Raw genomic sequence first — 24,813 nt, 5'->3', positions numbered from 1 at the left:
GTGGAACTGGAGAAACCCATCACCTGGATTTTGGTATAGCGCTGAGGACATGGGCTGCTAGATCGCCGTTGGCACATCCGCAATATCCATTCCCCATAGCTCTCTGTACTTCTATTGTGTTAAAAATAAATAAAAAATAAAGTGTAAAAGGCTACTAACATTTCCGGAGCCCAGCACCTACCCGCATACTCCGAATCTCCTCCTATCTCCCCGATGTCACAAAGCTAGGGCACCATAACCTCGCGATGCACAGTGTCAGCATAGTCTTCCTTTCCTGTGCTGGCATCGGCCTCAGGGAACGAACTGCGCTCACACATTGCAAGATTATGGCACTCTAGCTTTGTGACATCAGGGAGCAAGGAGGAAGTGCGGATGATGCGGGGCAGTACTGGGCTCCTTCACAGTGGGCATGGCTGGGCTCAGAGTCAGAACGCTGGACTCATTCATGGTTAATTTACATATCTTTAAAAAAATAAATTAAAAAAAGCAGCGCTATGACACATTACAGATGTGCTAGCAGCAATCTAGCAGCCTATGTCCTCAGCTCTATACCCAAAAATCCCAGTGACAGGTTCTCTTTAATTCCAGGAAGCCATCTTCCTATGGGATGCAGCCAAGTTAGTATCCTTTCTGTAACACTGGTTCCTCTTAATGAAGGGTGACCACGAGAATGCCACAATATAGGACAGGCACGTAGCAGTAGAAAGCCTACAGGACACTGTGGGGGTGGGGGCTTATAAAGGGGTTGAACGTTGTCTTGACTGTTGCTGCTTTAGAACATTCTGTCCTTCAGCAATGATCCTAGGCGCTGCCAAGGACTATATGCTCTAGTAAAATAACTAGGTCATTCATAGAATGAGAACCTGTCACCATGAAAATGCAAAATAATCTGCAGGCAGAATGTTATAGAGCAGGAGGAGCTGCGCAGATCGAAGTATAGATTAATTGGAAAACATTCAGCATAACTTGTATTTCATTCATTTAAATTCCTGTTTATTTTGGGCTGTGACGTCCCAGAGCCGGTCCTATCAGTGATTGTCAGCCTTCCCTCTATGACCATGTATACACAGACAGCTGTCAATCACTGATAGGACGTCTCCTTGGCTTCACAGCCCAGAATGAGCAGGAATTTAAATTAATGAAATACAAGTTATACTGAATCTTTTCCTATAAAACGACAGTATATAATCAATCTGCTCAGCTCCTCCTGCTCTAGAACATGCTGCCTGCAGCTCAAACACCATGTTCAAGGTGACAAGTTCCCTTTAACGTCTCATCTCCATTTTCCACCACTTAAAATGAACACTAAAATGTAGGGGGAAAAAAAAACAACTCCGTAATTTGCAGAATTCTCTTTCACAATACTGTTTCTGGCAGAACAGCAGATATGCTTCAACCCCTGGCTAAAACCCACACACTGCACTCATGTCTAAGCCAGAAATCAAAAGGAATACACAGGAAATCAATTTGCTGCAGAAACTGCAAATTCATTCTCCAGACAAACATCAGGCATGTTTGTGTCTTGTGTGTATCATTCAATTTCTACATTTAGTGTTCCTTTAACTTACATAAATGCTACTGTTCCATGGCATTGTGTCAAAAGGATTAAACACTCAAATGACTGAATCTGTATGGTCACAGTATAGGATTATCGCTTATGGGCTGCACTATTACATTCACTTTATATTGTAAAGAAAATAAAAATAATGAAGACCAAGTGGTATGTTTTTTTTTAATACATAAAATAAAAAAATCATAATTAGGTCTCTTAATCGTTTATTAGAAATAATGCAGACAATTAAAAAAAATCCCCATCAATTCCAATACAACCTAGGCTTTTCACCCGATAAAAAGAAAACAAACAAAACAGTATAGTGTATTAACATTGTTACTCTTTCCTTTTTAATATATACTGTGACAGTGCAAATACAATTTGGTCTAAATGTACAGACTGATGAGAGAAACAATGTACAGCTGTCTACACTCTTCCAAGGTGGAAATGCAAAGGGTCAGACCAATTGTACAGGAGTCATAGTTACAAATAGGACAGTCTCATAACCTCACTTTGTATCCAGAAAACCAAAATCATTGCAAAAGAAGCGCAACTACTGAAGGACACCCGGGACTTAAAGTCTACTGGGTTTTACTAGGAACATATGTAACTAATAATGGGGGCGTACTCTTGATGTCAGTGTTAAAAGGAACCGTAATCCCCTTAGATCAAATTAAAATTTTTATCTATAAAGAAATCCAGATTTGGTTTCTGTAGACCAAGCACTTTTTCAGTGACAAAGGAAGAACTACAGAACTCACTTCCTTGGCAGAGCAAGTACAGAGCTCAGAACAGTATAGCTGGATACTCCATGGACTTTAGAGAATCAAAATTATTTTAGGTCGTAATGGTTCTTTCTGTAGGTTTTAATTCAGCATTTTAGAGAACGTGCTCTCATGTAAACCAAGGGTACATAAAAACTTCTTATAACCACAAGTAGTGAGATAAGGAATACACAACATACTTAAAGGGTTTGTGCCAAAGATCAGACAGGTGCGTGTTCCCCCTCAGAGACCTATACCCATCTCGTAGAAATTAATGGAGAACGCACCGCACAAGCGCGGCCCCTACGCCATTAATTTCTCCCACAGAAATTAAGAGGATGGCAGCTCTCCGCTCACTTTAGGGGCCCAGAGGTTGGACCCACACCCATCTGACATTAGTGGCATATCGCTAGGCTATGCCACCAATGTCTAAGATTAGACAACCCCTATAAATGTGTTACGGTTGCCATTTAAAAAAGCAGCTCTGTTGTATTAAGATTTTATTGATTTTATTGATGTCCTGTACAATTGTAACTCAACACCTGGTAAGCGCCATTCGGTGATACACGTACAAGGCTGACTGGAAGTACTCTGTATTTACAACTTAACTTGGGTATCGGCAACTGTTGCAGTGTGTTGAAATATTCTTTCCACCCATTCTCCCACCCTCCTCCCACATTTTAGGTTGATGTATCTTCTTATTCCAGGTCAGGCATTTCTAGAGAAAAAGAATTAAAAATTAAATGTTTCAAAAAGTTATAGGATTTACTCTACTCACAAAAAGTTTGGGATATTTGGCTTCCAGTTACGTTGAAAATGTAAAAAGTTCACGCTACAGCGATATTATATCATGAAAGTAAGGCATTTAGGTAGAAGCAGCATTGGTCTTTTCCTCATCTCAAACAATTTATTGAAACAAAACCTAACAGTGATGGGTATACCCCCACAAAAATGTCAATGTCTCAATAACTTGTAATGTGGCCTTGAGCATTAATTACAGCTTGACAACATCTCACGCTGTCAACAAGCCGACTTATTGTCTGCTGAGGCATGGCATCCCACTCTTCTTGAAGGGTGGCCCTCAGGTCATTGAAGTTCTAGGGTACAGAGTCATGAGCCTCTACACTGCGAATCAGCTGATCCCATAGGTTTTCAATGAGATTCAGGTATGGAGAAAGTGCAGGTCACTCCATTTGAGGTACCCAAGTCTCCAGCAAACGTTCACTAATGATTTAACATCGATAAGCTGGGCATTGTCGTCCATGAAGATGAAATTAGGCCTGATCATGCAGAGGCACAACAACTGGATTAATGATGTTATTCAAGTAGTATGGGCTTGTCACTGTACCATTCACAAAGCGTTGCGCAGTTCTGTATTGACTAGATACACCTGCCACCACTAACACCACCAAAGGCTTGTCTGGTGACAACAGTGGCTGATGCATAGCGCTCTCCTTGACGTCTCAAACATCGTTTGCGGCCATCATTTCTGCTCAGCGTGAATAGACTAATAGTGAACAGCACTGAGGACCATGGGTCCCTCTTCCAGTGTAGATGATCCCTGGCCTATGCAAGACGTCAGGTACATTTGCAGGTCATCTAGCATGCAGACCACACTGATGTAAACTGTTTCGATTGGTCTGATGTAAGACTTTGGTGCCTTTCACCTCCCTTAAATGTGTCTGGAGTTGTACAGCATTCATTGTCTGGTTCCGCAGGGCATTGTTCACAATGAAGTGGTCAGTGTTGGATGTGGCCAGAGGACATCCGCTTCTATGCCTGTGAGACTCTTCCAGTTTCTCTGTTGCAACCTGCTGATGACACTCCGTGACACTAAGTTCAGTGGCCACTTCCGTCTGAGAACATCCTGCTTGAAGCCTTCACAATGGCAAGGAATTGTTAGGCGTTGTCTTGGTCTCATGAGGTCAAAATGTGAACAGCATGATGGAGGACTGTTTAAATACCAATTCTAATTGAACCAGGAAATTTATTGGGCGATTTATGGATCAAACACCTGTTGTGAATGTTGCCATTAAGCTCCTTGTTAGAGAACAAGTTGTGCAAAAAGTACTGAAACATTGACCAGTTGCATATGTGCATTCAAAAGTTTAGAGAGGGTCACATTACATTCACCTGTAAAGGTTATAGTGCATTTTACGTTCATCCTGAAATTTCATCCACAAGCCAAATATCCTTAACTTTTTGTGAGTGTATGTTTAACACGAAAGGAAGCTTAAAATGAGAACATCTCAGGTTGTGTAGTGACAGACACTCTGATTTCAGCTTTCACTTATGTGGATGTGTTTTTTCTAGAACTTACATATTAATGAAGCATCTAGCCAGCATCGACTGATAGTCATGAGATGCGGCGACTCCTCCCTCCCCATGGTGATTAACAGTCCGCTGTGCATACAGAAAAGCCTGTCAATTAGCGGCTGAACGGAGCCTGCATCTTACAAATATCATTGACTTCATTTGACTCCTTGCTGGTGAAGGTAAAAGCCCACTAAAATCAGCATGTTTGTCACTACGCTATTCTACCCTCAGGAAAGGCAGAGTAAGGGCCCATTCACACGTCCGTAGTGTATTGAGGATCCGCAATACACCCGGACGGCACCCCCATAGAACTGCCTATTCTTGTCCGCAATTGCGGACAAGAGTAGGACTTTTTTTTTCCGGAGCCGCGGACCGGAAGCGCACTCTGGAAATGCAGATGCGGACAGCACACTGTGTGCTGTTCGCATCCATTTCTGGCCCATAGAGAAGGCAATTTGCAGAACGGATGCGGACACATTCTACGGAAATGTGAATGGACCCTTAGGGACATAACAGGTTCCCTTTAATACAGGAGAGCATGAAAAGCATAATTAAAACATAACATAACATTTCATTCCAGTTTGTGTGCTTCGACATGTAGCATTAGAAGACTAGAACTTACTTTCATCATCACTGTCTGGTGAATCCTAAAGAGAAGGAAAAACAAAAAACTTCAGCACTTGTGACAGAAGAATGGGGAAACCACTGCATGTTAACAAGTGTATAAAGTACTAGGAAAACAATGGTGCCTTTATCCTTCTGCCTGTCACCCATCTAAATGCTGCACTTCACTTGTGAAAAAGGGAAAGAAGCGGACAGATCCATACTTGTACCATATCCTAATACATAACCGCAATGAAACAGCGACCCAGTCTGTGCACTACTGTTTACCATGTAAAACTTCCCTGGCGATTTAAGAAAGAGGAGTTTATGTCACTAAGGGCGCATGCACACGAACGTATGCATTCCATTCCCGTATGTCCGTCACACAAAAAAATAAAATAGAACAAGTCCTATTATTGTCTGAATTACGGACAAGAATAGTACTGCTCTATTAGGGGCCAGCTGTTCCTCAAAAGACATACAGTTGTGTGCATGAGCCGTAACTCAGATGGTAGCGTCTTCTTTTTTGGCAAAAAGACAGGGTTAATATTTTACTCTGTACTGGTTAAAGACTGTGCTCTTTAATATATTAGGCATGGCAGCCTAATATAAAGTGTTATCCGTACCCCTGAAGACTTCCTCTTAACCAGTTACGCTATCAATTTACAGGGTGCCCTGCATCTCATCTTTGTGTAGGCTCCATCCCTGGTTTCGGTTTACAGTCACTGATGGAAATCACGGACCAAGGCTCCATTCACACGTTCGCAACGTGTTTTGCGGATCCACAAAACACGGAAAGCAGCAATGTGCCTACCGCATTTTGCAGACCGCACATTGCCGGCACTATAGAACATGCCTATTCTTGTCCGCAATTGCGGACAAGAATAGGAAATGTTTTATTTTTTTCGGGAACGGAAGTGCGGGCCCGCACATTGTGCTGCCCCATAGGAATGAATGGGTCCGCAATTCCGTTCCGTAAATTGCGGACGTGTGAATGGAGCCTATAACACCGATGTGTGAAATTGGCCTAAGACTCACACACTTTTTGGCTACATATTTCCCAAAACATTGTCTTATAATAAAAAATAAAATAAAAAGAGGCAATGCTCACTTGCTAAAGATGGAATTGTTGCCCTGTTCATACACGTAGGGCTGGATCTGCCATATTTGGAAATCCCACAGGAGTGAATGGAGAAAGACAAAATGCACAGCATCCTCTCCTTTGATGGCAGGGCCCCATTCTTCAGATAGGAACAGGTCCCACAATATCGATACGTCATAAATGTCTAGATGTGTCAATCCCTTTTAAGGGAACTTGTCACCACAAAATGCAGCTGAATCTATAGGAAGCTTGTTATACAGCAGAAGCAGCTGAGCGTATCTGTATATAGTTTTGTGGGAAAATATTCAGGGGATTTAATCAAAACTGGTGTAAAGGAAAACTGGCTTAGTTGCCCACAGCAACTAATCAGATTCAACCTTTAATTTTGCAAAGAAGCTATGAAAAATGAAAAGTGGAATCCGATTGGTTGCTAGGAGCACTTATATAGCGCTGCTATAATCTGCAGCGCTTTACAGAAATTATTCTACACCAGTTTTTAAGTCTCCCTTTAGTTTATTTCCATTTCTTTGCACTTTTACAGCAGCAAAACAAAAAAATAAGTGAAGCCGAGTTTCTTTCAATGATGGAAAAATGCCATCTGACAGACCGCACTGACTAAGACCTTTCAGGTTTACACTAGAAAACCTGGTGTTTTACTGGACATAAAAGTGCAGCATGCGCTATAATGTGAAATATTTTTTATGGAGCCTCCGAAACAGATGTGATGCCTAACATGGATTTCTGTGCATGTTATCTTTCCCACAACCCAATCAGAAAGCATCCGTTCGTCTCCATCAGAAAAGGAGTGAGTAGGCGAGTGCATGCTGGTCTAATCACCCTTCTACGACCAATTATACACCATGGCCAATAAGTTTACCAGCATCCAGGTCACGGTGTCAAATAAGTCGCACCCCACACAAACATTAATCAACTTTACATCTTGCACAGTCCCTTATCCAGGCCATACCCCAGAAGGGTCTGATATATTTCTGATAGAAAGAAAATTTATTTTCTGACAATCACTAAGGGCTCATGTACACAAATATTTTCTTTCCGTGCCCGTTCTGTTTTTTTGAGGCTCCAATGAAATGCCTGGTTCTGCATACAGTCCGCAAAATAAACTGAAGGTACTCAGAACATTCCGTTTCCGTATGTCCGTTCTGCAAAAAATAAAACTAGAACATGTCCTAATCTTGTCCGCATTACAGACAAGGATTGTACTGTTGCATTAGGGGCCAGCTGTTCCGTTCCGCAAAATACGGAGCGCACGGATGTCATAATACATATGGTCATGTGCATGAGCCCTAAATGTTGCAATAAAGGATTGTTTTAAATTAGTCTTACAAACCTATCCAATAGGGAAAACCAGGGAAAACTGGGCTCCTGCATAGTGCAGCACTGTGGGTGTATGTTCCTGGTTATTTGATTCTCCATAAAAGCTCATTCATTAAGATCTGTTCACGCAGCATTTTATTTTAAAAGCATGATCAATCCACTGGTTTTAAACAGCCTGTGTTACGCCATGCCCCCCCAAACTCCTTTTTACCTGTGTGAACTTGGCTACAATTTTTTGTTGGGAAAGGTGGAAAAATTGTTACAGAAAATTCAAAAATCTGCAAAATTATACTTGAGGAAATGCCATTACATGACAAAAAAACAATGATTCGTACTAGTTTAAGATACTAAAACTTACATCATCGGCACCATCTACTTCAGGTAAGTCTACATCTTCATCTCCTCCCATATTGTTCATCATCTGTAAAATAAACAAACAGTCACGAGGGCATGCAATGTATTATATCTTATATAAACATGTTCAAAGAAAAAAAAAAAAAAAAAAAAAAAAAAAAAAGAAAAACCCCCCCACAAAACTAAAAAAGGCAAATGTCACTAACCTCTGAAAAGCGGTCAAAATTGGACAGATCTTCATCTGAGTCATCTTCCCAATCTTTCCAGTTGTTAAAGTCCACACTTAGCCAGTTGAGCTTTAAGAAAAAATGCAAATACAGTCCAATATATCAATGTTAATGCCTCACTTGCACACGTGGGGACACCATGGGTGCGATCTAGAGATATATAGAATATATATATATATATATATATATATATATATATATAGAGATATATAGAATATATATATATATATATATATATATATATATATATATATATACACATACATATATACATACACACATACACACACATATACACATAATATATACACACATACATAATGATATACTGTATATATGGGCATATACATATCTATAGGCATATGTTCCTGGAGGCACTGTGGAGGCCATTTATAATAGTGGTTGTCATACTGAGGGCACAGCAAGTGTTGGCATTTAACCAAAAAAGTACTGAAAAGCAGTGACTGGTGTTTTAGTACAGGTGGATACACAAACACAAGGACACTAAAATAATTTTAAAGGCTGTGGACATAGGAAAAGTTACTTTTACATATTAGTGGTGGTTACTTCGAGTAATTGAGTAAAAAAAAAAAAAAAAAAAAAAAAGTGTTTCAGGCTGCATTCTTCATTCCCTCAGCCTCATGCACACAACCGTAGTTTTGGTCCGCATATGATCCGCATTCATTTCAATGGGGCTTGCAAAGATGTGGACAGCACACTGAGTGTTGTCCATATCCGTATTTCCGTTTCACAACCCCGCAAAAAAGATAGAGCATATCCTATTCTTGTCTGTGTTGTGGACCAGAATAGTCATTTCTAACAGAGGGCAGGATGTACTGATCAACAAAATGCAGAACCAACATGGCCGGTACCTGTGCTCTGCGGATCAGCAATATTTGGACTGCAAAAATGGATAGTCGTGTGCAGAAGGCCTTATGTGGTAGTATCAATAGTATGATTCTGTAGAAGTAAGGTCAAGCAGAGGCACACAGCATTATAAATCATGATAATGCATGTGCGCTCCTGCAAGTCCAGAAGGAGGATCACGCTGACACACGGAGCGTGCAATGGACTCATTCATGTGAAACGGCCCTAAGAGAAGAGACAACAAGAGAAGTTTCTGGCATTTCATGGGAGCGAGCAGCAGTACCTTAGCATGGCCACTACAGTGAACAATGTTTGCTACTTCCAGCAGGATTCACTGTATAGTTCCTGGCGGTGGTGGCTTCCCTGAACAGCTGATTGGTTGGTGGGGATTGATGTCTGCTCCCAACCCTCCCCCCACCAATCTGAGATTTAGCATTTAGCAAACAAATAATAAATACATTAGTGCAAAGGTCCCCATAGCCTTTGAGGGGGAAAAAAAATAATAGTTACCTTTGCCTTCTCTTTTGTCAGTCTCGGCCAAGACTGGCTAGATTCTGCTTTTCGTAAACAACACAAGACAGATCTGTCTGTTCTTTTATGTTTAGACTCCTATCAGGAGAAAAGAAAAATGTTCATGGATTGATTTCCCAGTTACAATACTTGCACAGCACACACCCACCTAGCAGTATTACAAACTACAGTTCTAAGGCCTCTTTCACACGGGCATCAGTTTTTTTGCCCGGATAAGAGGCGGGTGCGTTGCGGGAAAATGCGCGATTTTTCCGCGCGAGTGCAAAACATTGTCATGCGTTTTGCACTCGCGTGAGAAAAATCGCACATGTTTAGTACCCGAACATCTTCACAGAAGTTCGGGCTTGGGATTGATGTTCTGAAGATTGTATTATTTTCCCTTATAACATGGTTATAAGGGAAAATAATAGCATTCTGAATACAGAATGCATAGTATAATAGTGCTAGAGGGGTTAAATTTTTTTTTAACTCACCTTAGTCCACTTGATCGCAAAGCCGGCATCTCCTTGTGTCTCCTCTGCTGAACAGGACCTGGGGTGAGCTGCTGCATTAAATAGAGGTTAAGGACCTTTGATGACGTCACTCCGGTCATCACATGGTACGTCACATGATCTTTTACCATGGTGATTCACCATGGTAAAAGACCATGTGATGACCGGAGTGACGTCATCAAAGGTCCTTAACCTCTATTTAATGCAGCAGCTCACCCCAGGTCCTGTTCAGCAGAGGAGACACAAGGAGATGCCGGCTTCGCGATCAAGTGGACTAAGGTGAGAATTTTTTAATTTTATTTTTTAACCCCTCTAGCGCTGTTTTACTATGCATTCTGTATTCAGAATGCTATTTTCCCTTATAACCATGTTATAAGGGAAAATAATAATGATCTGGTCTCCATCCCGATCGTCTCCTAGCAACCGTGCGTGAAAATCGCACCGCATCCGTACTTGCTTGCGGATGCTATGAGATTTTCACGCTTCCCATTCACCGCTCATGTGCACAGCCCCATAGAAATGAATGGGTCAGGATTCAGTGCGGGTGCAATACGTTCAACTCACGCATCGCATCCACACGGAAAACTCGCCCGTGTGAAAGGGGCCTAAATATCTACTTCCAGCGTACTAGTCTTTACTGGTTTTTGGTAGATGACATACAATTAGAGAAGAAAACAAGAACTTACATTGGGATCAATGGACTTATACAGTTCGACTTCATTTAAGTATTTAATGTTATCGGCTCCTCCCAGACATCTAAAAAAATGAAGGGGAAACAATGATTACCGGAGTCTGCAAAAGTCAATAGGCGTTTCCTCCATTCAAGAAATGAATACACTTATCAGAGGATCAGATGTTACTTTCATGCGACCTACAAAAGGAAACATTAATACACCTCTGATATTAAGGTGGTTGTCTGAATAATATATAATGTGTAATGACCTCTAAAAATATCACATAACCTAACCCCTCAGGTGAACACCGTGAATTAAAAAAAAGAAAAAAAAAAAGTGTCAAAGTAGCAATTTTTGGTCACCTTACATCACAAAAAGTGTAATACAAAGCGATAAAAAAAAATTTAAAAAAATCCCGCACCCCAAAATAGTACCAGTCATCTCATCCCGCAAAAAATGATACCCTACCTAAGACAATCGCCAAAAAAAATAAACTAGGGCTCTCAGAATATGGGGACACCAAAACATGATTTTTTTTATTTATTAAAAAAAATGCTGTTATTCTGTAAAACAAAAACAAAAAAAATACATATTAGGCATCGCCACGTCTGTAACAACCAGTTCCATAAAAATACCACATGATCTAACCTGTCAGATGAACATTGTAAATAACAAAATAAAAACTGTGCCAAAACAGCTATTTTTTGTTATCTTGCCTCACAAAAAGTGTAATATAGAGCAACCAAAAATCATATGCATCCTAAAATTGTACTAACAAAACTGCCACCTTATCCTGTAGTTTCCAAAATTGCTAATTTTTTTTTGGGGGGGGGTTTCTACTCTAGGGGGTCTTCAAATGTGACATGGCAGCTTAAAATTATCCCAGTGAAATCTGCCTTTCAAAAACCATATGGCGTTCACTTCCTTCTGCGCAATGCCGTGTGCCTATACAGCAGTTTACGACCACATATGGTGTGTTTCTGTACAGAATCAGGGCAATAAATATTGAGTTTTGGTTGGCTGTTAACCCTTGCTTTGTTAGTGGGGGGGGGGGGGCAAATCTGGCAAAAAAGTGAAATTCTGAAATTTTATCTCCATTTCCATTAATTCTTGTGGAACACCTAAAGGGTTAAAGTTTGGAAAAAGAAAATCAGTTTTGAATACCTTGAGGAGTGTAGTTTCTAGAATTGGGTCATTTTTGGGTTGTTTATATTATGTTAGCCTCACAAAGTGACTTCAGACCTGAACTGGTCCGTAAAAACTGGGTTTTGAAAATTCTGGAAAAATTTCAAGGTTTGCTTCTAAAACTTCTAAGCCTTCTAGCATCCCCAAAAAGTAAAATGGCATTCACAAAATGATCCAAACATGATGTAGACATAAGGAATGTAAAGTAGTAACTATTTTTGGAGTTATTACTATCTATTATAAAAGTAGAAAAATTTAAATTTGCTAATTTTTCCAAATTTCTGGTGAATTTGGTATTTTTTGATAAATAAAAATTATGAGAAAACTATCAGAATGGCCTGGATAAGTAAAAGCGTTTTAAAGTTATTGCCACATAAAGTGACATGTCAGATTTGCTAAATATGGCCTGGGCAGAAAGGTGGAAAATGGCTTGGTCCTGGAAAGACCAGGATCAGTGCTAGCCACGATATATCGGGAGTTACATCGCTTACAAAAGGGTCCCAGTCAGGGCTGCACATACATGCAGCTCTAATTTCCTACCCGGTTTCTAAAGGCTAAATTTGCTGATGCAGAGCAGCTAGCAATGCAGTATTAGCCTTGTTTAAAAGCTTAGATCTGCGGCCCTCCAGCTGTTGTAAAAGTACAACTCCCACAATGCCCTGCTGTAGGCTGTTCAGGCATGCTGGGAGTTGTAGTTTTGCAACAGCTAGAGGGCCACAGGTTGAGCATGCCTGGCTTGGGCTACTTTCCAACTAGCGGCACGGACCGCCGGCAGGCTGTTCCGTCGTGTGAACAGCCTGTCGGATCCGTCCTGCCGCTAGTGACAGTGTGCCTCCGGACTGCCTCTCCGTCCCCATTGACTAATGGGGGCGGAGTAGAGTTCCTGCAAGAGGCTACCGGAAGAAATGTCGGACATGTCGTAGTTTTATTCCAGCAGCCTCTCGCCGTGCCTTGTCGGAACTCTGCCCCAGCCCCCATTATAGTCAATAGGGATGGAGCGGCAGTCCGGAGGCACACAGTCACTAGCGGCAGGACGGATCCGACGGAACAGCCTGTCGGAGGGCCGTGCCGCTAGGGTAATATTAGCCTAAGACTGTCCCACAGGTGTAGTTGCTACACAGCCTGAGATATGCCCTGATAAAGCAGCCCCCCCTTCAGCCGCCTGAGACATCAGTCAGCTTGGAGGAGGAGGGGGTACTTGGGGATGAGCTAACAAGCATCAGGAGGTTAGAAGACCTCTCTCTCCCTGTCTAACTGTAAATGTCCCCGGGGGGAGGGTAACATGGATTTCTGTTTATGTTTGTTTCAATCTCCCTTTCCCCAGAAAAGGAGGGAGAACATGAGTGCATGCTCATCTAATATACCCTCTGCATCTAATTAGGCCATTATGGATGTCATGATCCAAGCGTTCATCAGCGTCTGCATCACAGCACCAAGTCAGTTGCACCAAACACACCACAACCACCATTAAAGTTTACATTGTCCCCTTATCCTGTCCATACTTGATCTTTAGAGTAAACTGCTTCTCTAGCAATACTAGTTACCATATAGCAGTAATAGCGATATCAGTAGATAAGAATCTAGTATATTTCCGACAGATTGAAAAGATCAGTCAGAAACCGGAATGCACCAACCAACATTTGCATACATTATATAGAATCTCATTTGCATCCCCCTTCAGAAACTGTAATCTTAACAACGGTAAATTGTAAATCTAATACATTAGCTAAGGGCACTTTCGAATTAGTATAAAATAGGAGCTTTATTGCTCCTGTATTATGGGCACAACACCTGAACCTCCTGCAGTTCATCCGAAATGGAGTGGAAGCACAGTACGCGTGGCGAAACATGCGAAGAGTGGATGTTTCATTTGTAATGTGGGCACAAAAAATATCCTCTGTATTACACCCCAAAAAAATACAGGGCTTGAGAACAATTTATGGTGACCGTGAGTAAAAATGTATTTTTTGCATTTCTTTTAACACATGCCGCATTGAATGTAGACGTGTGGTATGTATGAACTCCTCACATCTTAGTTTTTTTGCAGACTACATTTTTTTTTTTTTTTTTAATTGTTGCAAATTTGAATTTTCGTTCATTTTTTAATATAACCACTGTTGTGTGTATTAGGGTATAGTATTATACATGGTATGCTGTGCACTCTAAGAAAATGTAGATTTTGGTAACATGGCAGCTGATGTTGTGTACAGTATACATTTGTGGATAGGCAAATATAAGCATATCCTCCATTTCAATATTTTTTTTTTTTAAAACATGCACATTGAATCCTGAACTGTATGGACAACCAGTACAATGACTGGCAAAGGGCAGAAGAATCGGTTAGACAGATAAATGAGCCTGGCTGCGGCATTCATGATAGATTGGAGAGGGGAGAGTACCGATAGGTAACGAGTAATTTGTTTTTGTTTCAACAATAAGGGGTGAATTCTAGAGATATTTTTGAGATGCAGGCAGCATGAGCAGGCTAAAGATTGCATATAGAAGGTGATGGAAACATTAGTGTCAAACATAACAGCGAGCGTGCTGCATGGGTGTGATGGTAGTGCCACACAGATCGAGATATCAGGTTTAGGTAGTTGGGAGAAGAAGAAACACACACACACACACACACACACACACACACACCAGTAGTTCAGTTTTTTAAAGATTCTGTTTCAGATAGACAGGACATGATGGTAGAGACCGTGGACGACTACGGGTGTTCTATAGTACAGGGGTGATATCACAGGATGAGGTATATAGTTGGGTGTCATTGGCAGAGTGCTGGTACTTAAATCCGAATCTAGTGATAGTCTGTCTTATAGGGGCTGTGTAGGGAGAAAAGAAGGACCTAGGACTGAACCCTGAGGAACCCCAACAGCAAGAGGGAGAGGAGGGGGAAGTAGAGCCAGCAAATGACACACTGAAGCAGCAGGAGATGGGAAGAAAACCAACAGAGTGGTGTCCTCACCATGCTCCAATCTACCAGCCGTAGGCTACATGCACACAACCTCTGTTTTTTGCGGCCCGCAAACATGGATGGCATCCGTGTGAGTTACGAAGTTTGCGGAACGGCACGGACAGCCTTTAATATAACTGCCTATTCTTGTCCACAAAGCGCAGACAAGAATAGGACAGGTTATATATTTTTTTGCAGGGCTACGGAATGGAGCAAAGGATGCGGATGCTATCCGCATCTTTTGCAGCCCCATTGAAGGGAATGGGTCCGCATCTGAGCCGCCAAAAATAATGGCTGTGTGCATGAGGCCTTAGGCTACTTTCACACTTGCGCTTGATCAGATCCGTTCCGAACGGATCCGATCATATTAATGCAGACGGAGGCTCCGTTCAGTACGGATCCGTCTGCATTAATAACTTAGAAAAATTTCTACGTCTGAAAGTAGCCTGAGCGGATCCGTTCAGACTTTCAATGTAAAGTCAATGGGGGACGGATCCGCTTGAAGATTGAGCCATATGGTGTCATCTTCAAGCGGATCCGTTCCCATTGACTTACATTGTAAGTCTGAACGGATCCGCTCGCCTCCGCACGGCCAGGCGGACAGCTGAACGCTGCAAGCAGCGTTCAGCTGTCCGCCTGGCCGTGCGGAGGCTGAACGCCGCCAGACTGATGCAGTCTGAGCGGATCCGCTCCATTCAGACTGCATCAGGGCTGGACGGAGGCGTTCGGTTCTGCTCGTGAGCTCCTTCAAACGGAGCTCACGAGCGGACCGACGAACGCAAGTGTGAAAGTAGCCTTAAGGAGTAAGATGGTGGTATACAGTGTCAAATGTTGCAAAGAGATTGAGAAAAATTAGAGAGAGTATTCACTATTGCAGTTAGCTTATTTAATGGGGAAGAAAATAGTTACCATTCCCTCTATATGGTCAGGCCATCCAATATAAAAGTATACATAATTATTTTATTTAACCCCTTAGGAACACAGCCTTATTTCACCTTAAGTACCCAGCCATTTTTTGCAAATCTGACCAGTGTCACTTTAAGTGGTGATAACTTTAAAACACTGACTTATCCAGGCCATTCGGAGATTGTTTTTGCGACACATATTGTACTTCATGACACTGGTAAAATGAAGTAAAAAAAAAAAACAACAATTTTATTTATAAAAAAAATACCAAATTTACCAAAAATTAAGTAAAAAATTGCAAATTTCCAAGTTTCAATTTCTCTACTCCTATAATACATAGTAATACCTACAAAAATAGTTATTACTTTACATTCCCCATATGTCTACTTCATGTTTGGATCAATTTGGGAATGATATTTTATTTTTGGGGGATGTTATAAGGCTTAGAAGCAAGTCTTGAAATTTTTCTGAAATTTTCAAAAACCCACTTTTTAGGGACCAGTTCAGGTCTGAAGTCACTTTGTAATAGAAACCACCCAAAAATGACATTATAGAAACTACACCCCTCAAGGTATTCAAATCAGATTTTTTACAAAGTTGTTAACTCTTTAGGTAATCCACAAGAGTTAATGGCAAATGGTGATAAAATTTCATAATTTAGATTTTTGGGCAAATTTTCCATTTTAAGGGAATCTGTCACTAGCATATTAGCAAAAACGAGATTTTTGTATAACTTACCAGTAAAATCTCTTTCTCGCTCTTTCCTTGGGGGACACAGAAGACCTTGGGTATAGCTCATCTCCCTAGGAGGCGTGACACTAAGTAAGAACTGTTAAGCCCCTCCTCCACAGCTATACCCTCAGCCTGGAGAGAGAGACTGCCAGTTGCGTGTCCAAGTAGTGAGAAAAGGCAAAGTCCAAAAGTGGAACCAACAAGCCAACTACCCAACGGGTAAAACAAACTCGGAAACAAAGAATGGGTGGGTGCTGTGTCCCCCAAGGAAAGAGCGAGAAAGAGATTTTACTGGTAAGTTATACAAAAATCTCGTTTTCTCGCCCAATTTCCTTGGGGGACACAGAAGACCTTGGGACGTTCAATAGCAGTCCAAGAGGGGAGGGACCACAGCACCAGGGCAAAGCACCCGAAGGCATCAAGAAACCGCCGCCTGCAGACCAGGCGGCCCAAGGCAGCAGACGCCGAAGCCCCAGTGCGCACCCTGTAGAACCCAGTAAGGTGTGCAAGGAAGACCAGCGACCGCCTTGCACAAAAGCATGGCCGAAGCCTTATGCCTCCGGCCCAGGAGGCACCGACCGCTCCGGCTGAAATGAACGGTGACACCAAAAGCAGAACCCTGCCCTTGGTGCGGTAACCACAGCAATAGACACAGAGCGAAGGAAAGCCACCCTGGAGGCCGTCAACTCTTTGCGCGGACATCCTGGAAACACAAGAGACCGAACGCAGACAAGAGCCGGAGATCTCCAAGTAACAACTGCAAAACCAAACAATCTCCAAGCGGTGAAGCGCCCGTTCCCGGAGACGGGAAGGGGATGACCAAAGCCTCGTAGATAAGAAGGCAGATACCACCCTCAGAAGGAAGGGACGGGGAAACAGCCCCGTCCTGGAAAAGGACAGAGGGCACAGAACACGAAGGGCCACCCATCAGACATGATGGCAACAGAAAACACAACTGTACAGGACAGCAGGAGTAGGGAGAACGTCTACAACGGCACCAAGGGAAAGAGTGGAGCGCCAAGAGCTCAGTGTGTAGTTCCCAGGGCGGTACCAGGGAACGGTACAGAGGAACCAAGAGCCACTCTGTGGAAGAAGGTCATGACAGGCCCAGGAGGGCCAGAAAACGCTGCAAGGGAAAGGACAGCGCCGACACTTGACACTTCAGTAACAGAGTCCCAGTCCTAGGGTCAGGCCGGACTAGAGAAAGACAGAACCAAGGGAGAGAAAGCAGAGTGGGGGAATGCCCCACTTACCACAAAACCTAGTCAAGAACCCTAAGTCCGACAACCGAACCCGGACGAAGCACAGTCGGGAGCGAACACCAGCGCGCTCGCAGGAATCGCCTGGCAAGCGGGAAAAAAACCCAATGTGATCAGGCGCAGACCAGTAACACGGCCCAAGGGTCGGAAGAAAACTCCCGTCGGCCCCCGAACAACATAGTCCCGTATCCAACCGGAGTGGGTGAGCAGAAGGACAGACGGAAGAAACCGGAAGGGTCCGCCCAGCAGCCGACAGATGCCAGGACAAGACAGGCCAAAGTCCAAGTCGACGTAGCCACCACAGGAAGGAGTTCTACAGTCCTGGTGAGGGAAAGTCAAGGACAACCGTGACCGAAGGGTAGTCCTCCCAAGTTACCGAAAAGGTAAGTCCAGCAGGACCATATGCCCAGAATGGAAGGCAATCTGCACCCAGCGGGAGGACAGAACGCAATAGGCCTGGCAAACAGGCACACAGCTAGTACTGCCAGCGAAAACGAGGGAGACGGTACGAGACCACAAGTAACCCCCGGAACCATCCAAATGAACAACCATGCTCACCCCCGAAGGGGAGGGGGCAATGACGAAAACAGCCTCTGAGGCCTGGCCGGTGCAGAAGCCACCTCGGAGTGACAAACTCAGAGAGGAAGCCAAAACAACCGAGCCAGCGAGGAAAAGCAGTCGAGACAGAGGCCGGCATAACACCCTCCAAACCGAAAGGAGGAATGGCAAACAGGGAAGCCACAGGACAGTTCAAAAGCCGAATACCTGCTACTCTGTGAGACGACCTGCAGATCGCCTCGCAGAAGGCGAAAACCCTGAAGAACCCAAAAGTGGAGGTCCCTCAGACCTGGATAGACGAGCACCCAAGAGAAGTTGGGTGACCCTACCCGAGAGGAGCGGTCTGTTCCTGGTAGCAGATCAGACTGAAGTGCAGAAGGCGCCAAGACAACGCTCTTGACCCGACGGCTTGCGCGGGGAAGCAATGTCACGGGAGGACGAACGGGTACGCATCAAGGTACCCCGAACACCCCCCAGGTGGAAGGGCCAATGAACATGGCTGGTGCAGTCACAACGGGACCACACCAGAGAATGAGTGCCACCCAGCTCGGTGCAGTAGCGAGCCAGCAGAGCCCGTCTACATATATACAAGTTATACAGCGGTGAATACATTGGGCATTCATTTGTTGTGTGTTGGACAACACCTTAGGCTCATACAGGTGGACAGAATGACCTCTTCAGAAAAGAGTGCAAAGCTAGCGACAAGCAGCCTCACCCCAAGAGAAAAAAGTATGTCGCAGGAGGAAGGGAGGCATACGTACTAGCAAACCGCAGGCAGCGAGAAGGCCAACCCACCCACGGGAGGAGAAGGCAAACACGGCCCAAACAACGCACAGAGCGCACAGCCAAGCATCCCACAGTATCCATGGAAGTACAAGTGCAACCCGAAAGGAGTTATGCACAAGGCTAGTACAGGGGGCATGCTATGGAACGCAAGCAGTCCGCCCAGAAAAGGGGGGAGAAAAGCACCTGGCAAACTCTGCAGACGGCAAGAGTGCAAAGGCCCGCACCAAAGGACCTAGTGAAGGGGGAAGGGCATGCACAGGATTATCCGGGCATTAAATTATTGTGCAATAATCCACCCAACACCGAATTTTGTGAGAGTGCAACGAGTAGTTCGCCAATGAAAGGGGAACGTCCAGTACAGCATATAGAAGGACAGCCGTGAATCTCATGAGCGCGCAAATTACCGCCCACGGAACGAGAAGTGGTCATGCACAAGGCCAGCACCGTTTCTAAAGGGAGTGCAAGCAGCGCACCCATGTTTAGAGGGCCATGCTCCTGGCCAGCAACGTATTCAGTGAGGGTGCAATGAACCGCACACGGCAGCATCGCATCCCAGGAGAGCGCGAGCACCCCGCCACGGACGGGGCCATGCACATGGCCAGCAACGTACTGGCGCAAGAACAAACACCGTCAGTGAAGGTGCATGTATGTCGCCTGAGGAGAGGAGGCATGCCCATGCCGGCAGCAAAGCCAGCGAGAGTGCGGTACACCGCCCAAGGAAGGGGGGGGGGGGCCATGCCTATGACTGGCAGCGGATCCGGTGAGAGTGCAAGCACCCCGCCATGGAAGGGGGTCAAGCACGTGGCCAGCAACCTACCGCGAGAGAACAACCCCAGCCAGGAAGAGTATGTATGCCGCCCGAGAGAAGGAGGCATGCTCAAGGCTGGCAGCGAAACCAATGAGAGTGCAGCCTACCGCTTATGGAAGGGAGTCATGCACAAGGCCGGCAGCGAATCCATTGAGAGTGCAGCGTTCCGCTTATGGAAGGGGGACGTGCACATGGCCGGCAGTGAACCCAATGAGTGCAGTGTTCCGCATATGGAAGGGGGACGTGCACATGTTTTATACCCATGGCCGACAGCGAACCCAGTGAGAGTGCAGCGTACCGCCATAGAAGGGGGATACACACATGGCCGGCAGGAATCCAGTGAGAGTGCCGTGCTCCTTGAGGGGTCATGTACATGGCCAGCACCGTATCTGGTGAGAGTGCAATTCTTCTGCCCCAGAAGGGGGTCATGCACCTGTCCGGCATTAAATCCAGTGAGAGTGATGCACATGGCCAACCTGTAACTGGAGAGGCGACGTTCTGCCTATAGACGGGGCGCCTGCCTTTGGTCAGCGCCGCATCCCGGGAGATGGCAAGGGTCCGCCTAGAAGGGGAACATGTAGCTGGCCAGAACCGCAGCAGAGGAGCGCAACATGCCGCCTACGGAAGGGGGGCATAGCGTGCGGCCAGCACTACTGCATCAGGCTGCAGCGTCCTGCGCAACCATTCCGTTATTTATTAACTTTTTTTTTTTTTCTTAAAAACACAGCCACTCTGAGGCAAAAAAGGGGCCACCATACAGGGGCACAATCTCACACAGGCCCACCAGGAAGCCCAGAACATAGAGGGTGTCCTCTAGATGGGAGCCGGCCCCTGGTGGCCGGTACCCAACAGGTTAACAAAACATCCGGCCTAGGGGGCGGCGCTGCGATCCCCTGGGGGCGGGGGACCTCCAGGCGGGAAGAATTCGCGCCGCGAGAAGTTCCCGCCCCCTCCAACTGAGGCTGGAAGTTTGTGGCCTAGTAGGCCGAGAAGCCGGGGCCTAGATTTTCGCGGCGCCCGGCCGACCGGGAGTACCGGCGGTCGGCCGGGACCGGGAGGGAGCCGGCTGACGCATGCACTAACGGCCCGCGGGTGCCCACCCCGCGGGCCGGCAGAGACAAAGGGCCGGATTGCGGCCGTGCAGGCCGAAGCCTGGGTCAAAGGTTTGCGGCACCCGGCCGGGAGCCGGCAGACGCATGCACTAACGGCCGCGGGTGCCCACCCCGCGGGCCGGCCGAGACAAAGGGCCGGATTGCGGCCGAGCAGGCCGAAGCCTGGGTCAAAAGTTTGCGGCTCCTGGCCGACCAAAAGCCTCAACAGTCAGCCGGGGCCTGCTGGAGCATCGCGCTCAGTACATGCAGGCAGTGAGGGCCTTGCGTCCGGCAGCTTCTGGAGCCGGCAGCTTCTGGAGCGGGCCCTTGGCCCTAGACACCGGTAAGGAGGGCGGGGGGGGGGGGGGGGGGGGACCCTGAAGTCCAGCACTGCACCCCCTGCCCTAACGGCGCCCGTGGAGGAGGGACAGGGCAGTCAGCGAGGGCCCCCTGTACTGAATCTGCGACCGGTAAGGGGGAGGGCCGGCATAACCCCTGTGTCAGAGGCAGCTAGGAGCGGGTCTCCGGTCCTAAAGCAGAATTCCTCCACAGCCATCCATTGCTCACCCCTGTGCAATGCCCTATGAAGGGGCAGTGTATAGTCGCCCCGCGGTCACCAGTATGGTGGTGGTGTGGGGCTATATGATTATTGGGCAACAGCTGGATATGAGAGACAGCCCTGGAGCCAGAAAATGGCTGTTCCCAACGACACCTCAGGGTCCAGCAGGGACCAGTATGGGGGTCCAGCACGCAGGAGACCGGGGAGGGAATGAGGGGAACGTAGGGCTGGAGAAGCCTCTCTCTTACCACAGCCGTCTTCACCCTCGGTCCGTTCCAGCAGGGTCGCCCCTTCAGCTACTGGCACCGTAGTGGCAGGACGCTGGAAGAGGGACTTGGCGTGCGGGCGACCCTTGCGCTGGCGGGATGCAGGGGAGCTGGGCTGCCCTGGTCCACCTTGCCTTCTGTGGGGGAGGCAGCAGTGCGGATGACCGGCACTGGCGCAGCTCGACCCCGGGAGAAACAGAGAGGTCTAGTGCGACTCTGTTGTCCCTGATGATCTGAAGAAAAAGACAAAAGCAAAAAGCAAAAATCAAAACTAAAAACCAAACAGGAGAAAAACAGCCCTGCAGTAGCAGGGAGTGTCTTGCCTCCTTGGACACTAAGCAAAAACTGGCAGTCTCTCTCTCCAGGCTGAGGGTATAGCTGTGGAGGAGGGGCTTAACAGTTCTTACTTAGTGTCACGCCTCCTAGGGAGATGAGCTATACCCAAGGTCTTCTGTGTCCCCCAAGGAAATTGGGCGAGAAATTTTTTTTTTTATGAATCCATGTGTAATAAAGTACCTTATTTCCATGTCTTGTCATTTCTTAAAAAAAAAAACAAAAAAAAAAAACACGCTTTTTATGATCTTCAAATGAAGCTGTAAGGAGCCCAGAGGGGCGTTATTCTTTGTCCACGGTGCCCAGGAACACTGTCGGGTATATAAAGCAAATGCTTTATATCCTCTAAATTTGAAAACTAAGAACTCCAAGATTTTTTTCATGGATTCATGAAATTTTTTTTTGATAATATGCTAGTGACAGATTCCCTTTAATCAATTTTTGCCAGTAACAAAGCAAGGGTTAACAGCCAAACAAAATGCTATATTTATTGCCCTGATTCTGTAGTTTGCAGAAACACCCCATATGTGGCCATAAACTACTGTACGGCCACACAGTAGGGCGTAGAGGGAAAGGTGCGCCCGTATGGTTTTTGGAAGCCAGATTTTGCTGGACTGGTTTTTTGACACCATGTCCCATTTGAAGCCCCCCTGATGCACCCCTAGAGTAGAAACTCCAAAAAAGTGACCCCATTTTAGAAACTACGGGATAGGGTGGCAGTTTTGTTGGTACTAGTTTAGGGTACATATGATTTTTGGTTGCTCTATATTACACTTTTTGTGCGGCAAGGTAACAAGAAATAGTTTTTTTTTATTTAATTTTTTTTATTTACAACATTCATCTGGTTAGATCATGTGGTAATTTTATAGAGCAGGCTGTCACTGACGCGGTGATACCCAATATGTATACAATTTTCTTATTTATGCAAGTTTTACACAAGGATTTAATTTTTGAAACAAAAAAAAAAGTTTGTGTCTTCATAAGAGCCATACTTTTCAGTTTTTGGGCAATTATCTTAAGTAGGGTCTCTTGTGGCATGAGATGACGGTTTGATTGGCTCTATTTTGGGGTGCATATGACTGATCGCTTGCCATTACACTTTTTGTGACGCAAGGTGACAAAAAATGATTTTTTTTTCACTTTATTTTTTTTACGGTGGTCACCTGAGGGGTTAGATCATGTGGTGTTTTTATAGAGCCGGTCGATACGGACGCGGCGATACCTAATATGTATACTTTTTTATTTATGCAAGTTTTACACAATGATTTCATTTTTTAAACAAAAAAATAAATAAATCATGTTTTAGTGTTTCCATAGCCTAAGAGCCATAGTTTTTAGGTGATTATCTTGGGAAGGGTATGATTTTTGCGGGATGAGATGACGGTTTGATTAGTACTATTTTGGCGTACATGCGACTTTTTTGATCACTTTTATTACCCTTTTGGGGAAGTAAGGTGGGCAAAATGTCAATTTTCTCAACGTTTTTTTTCCCCGTGCGGGGAAAGTAACATGATCCTTCTATAGATCAGGCCGTTACGGACACGGCGATACCTAATTGTGTAGTGTATTTTATTTTTATTCAGTGATAAGTGTTTTTTTTTTTTTAACTTTACTTTTTTCACTTTTTTTACCCAGAACCACTTGGTTCTTGAAGATCCAGGGGGTCTGAAGTCTGTATAATACAGTACACTATATAGCGTATTGTACTGTATTTTACTTACACTTTGGGACTTCAACTTTTGGGGGTTTGATCCCCTTTACAATGCATTCCAATACTTCTGTATTGGAATGCATTGGCTGTATGAGTATTACTAATACAGCTTCCTGCCTATGAGATCCAGGGGGCAGGATCTCCCAGGCTCTTCACCGGAAGACAGCGCCGATGCCCAAGGAAAGCATCTCGCTGCCTTCCATGTCATCGGGTCCCCATTACAGCACCACGGGGGACCAGATGGCACTGCCGATCCCCACCGGAACGACCCGTAAACCGCAGGTCTGAATTGACCTACGGTTTGCGGCGATCGGAACTACACATGACGTATCGGTATGTCATGCGTCCTTAAGTACCAGGATATCATGACATACCGATACGTCATACGTCCCTAAGAGGTTAAACATTCTATCAAATCTGTTTTAGAGGAGGCATAATCAGCTGTCCTGGCACTGTACTTTGGAAACATGGTTTGGCACAAGTATTTGGGTGCTTTGTAGTCATCGATGTATATGGGGGTAGGTAGCTGTGGCTTTAGTTTCATTTTATATCTACCACTTGACAAAATAGGGTACATGGGTAGGGGTTGTCATGAGACAATCCCTTTAACAAGGAGTATTATGTGACACATGTAGTTAATAAGGCTTTACTACTGGCAGCTCCTTGACACAATTCTCCAACCGTACAAGTTCTCACTGACAGCACTTACCTGAAGCCTAGTTTATCTTTTTGAAAGTCTACTTTCACTTCTTTGCTGTCTTCAACACAGAATTCAATAAAGACATAATCCCTCCTATCGTACCACTTTGCAGATGCCGCTTGCCTGCGGACAAATAAACAATTA

The 24,813-nt window shown here is 44.9% G+C and overlaps 1 protein-coding gene across 1 annotated transcript in view; it reads right to left on the bottom strand.

Annotated features, from left to right (window-relative positions):
- Positions 1-1,759: 1,759 nt before the first annotated feature.
- The window catches only part of PTGES3 (prostaglandin E synthase 3), a 30,893-nt gene continuing 7,839 nt past the window's right edge, over positions 1,760-24,813 (bottom strand). The window contains exons 2-8 of the mRNA XM_044285640.1: positions 24,679-24,792; positions 10,829-10,898; positions 9,631-9,729; positions 8,233-8,322; positions 8,031-8,093; positions 5,255-5,279; positions 1,760-3,034 (exon numbers count right to left, since the gene is read on the bottom strand). Coding sequence (XP_044141575.1) covers positions 3,015-3,034; positions 5,255-5,279; positions 8,031-8,093; positions 8,233-8,322; positions 9,631-9,729; positions 10,829-10,898; positions 24,679-24,792 — 481 coding nt within the window. The 3' untranslated portion in view covers positions 1,760-3,014. The remainder of the gene's footprint in view (positions 3,035-5,254; positions 5,280-8,030; positions 8,094-8,232; positions 8,323-9,630; positions 9,730-10,828; positions 10,899-24,678; positions 24,793-24,813) is intronic.

Source organism: Bufo gargarizans, chromosome 3, assembly GCF_014858855.1.
Source record: "Bufo gargarizans isolate SCDJY-AF-19 chromosome 3, ASM1485885v1, whole genome shotgun sequence".
Classification (NCBI taxonomy): domain Eukaryota; kingdom Metazoa; phylum Chordata; class Amphibia; order Anura; family Bufonidae; genus Bufo; species Bufo gargarizans.
The sequence above is the reverse complement of the archived record's forward strand: the minus strand, read 5'-3'. Positions and strand labels throughout refer to the sequence as shown.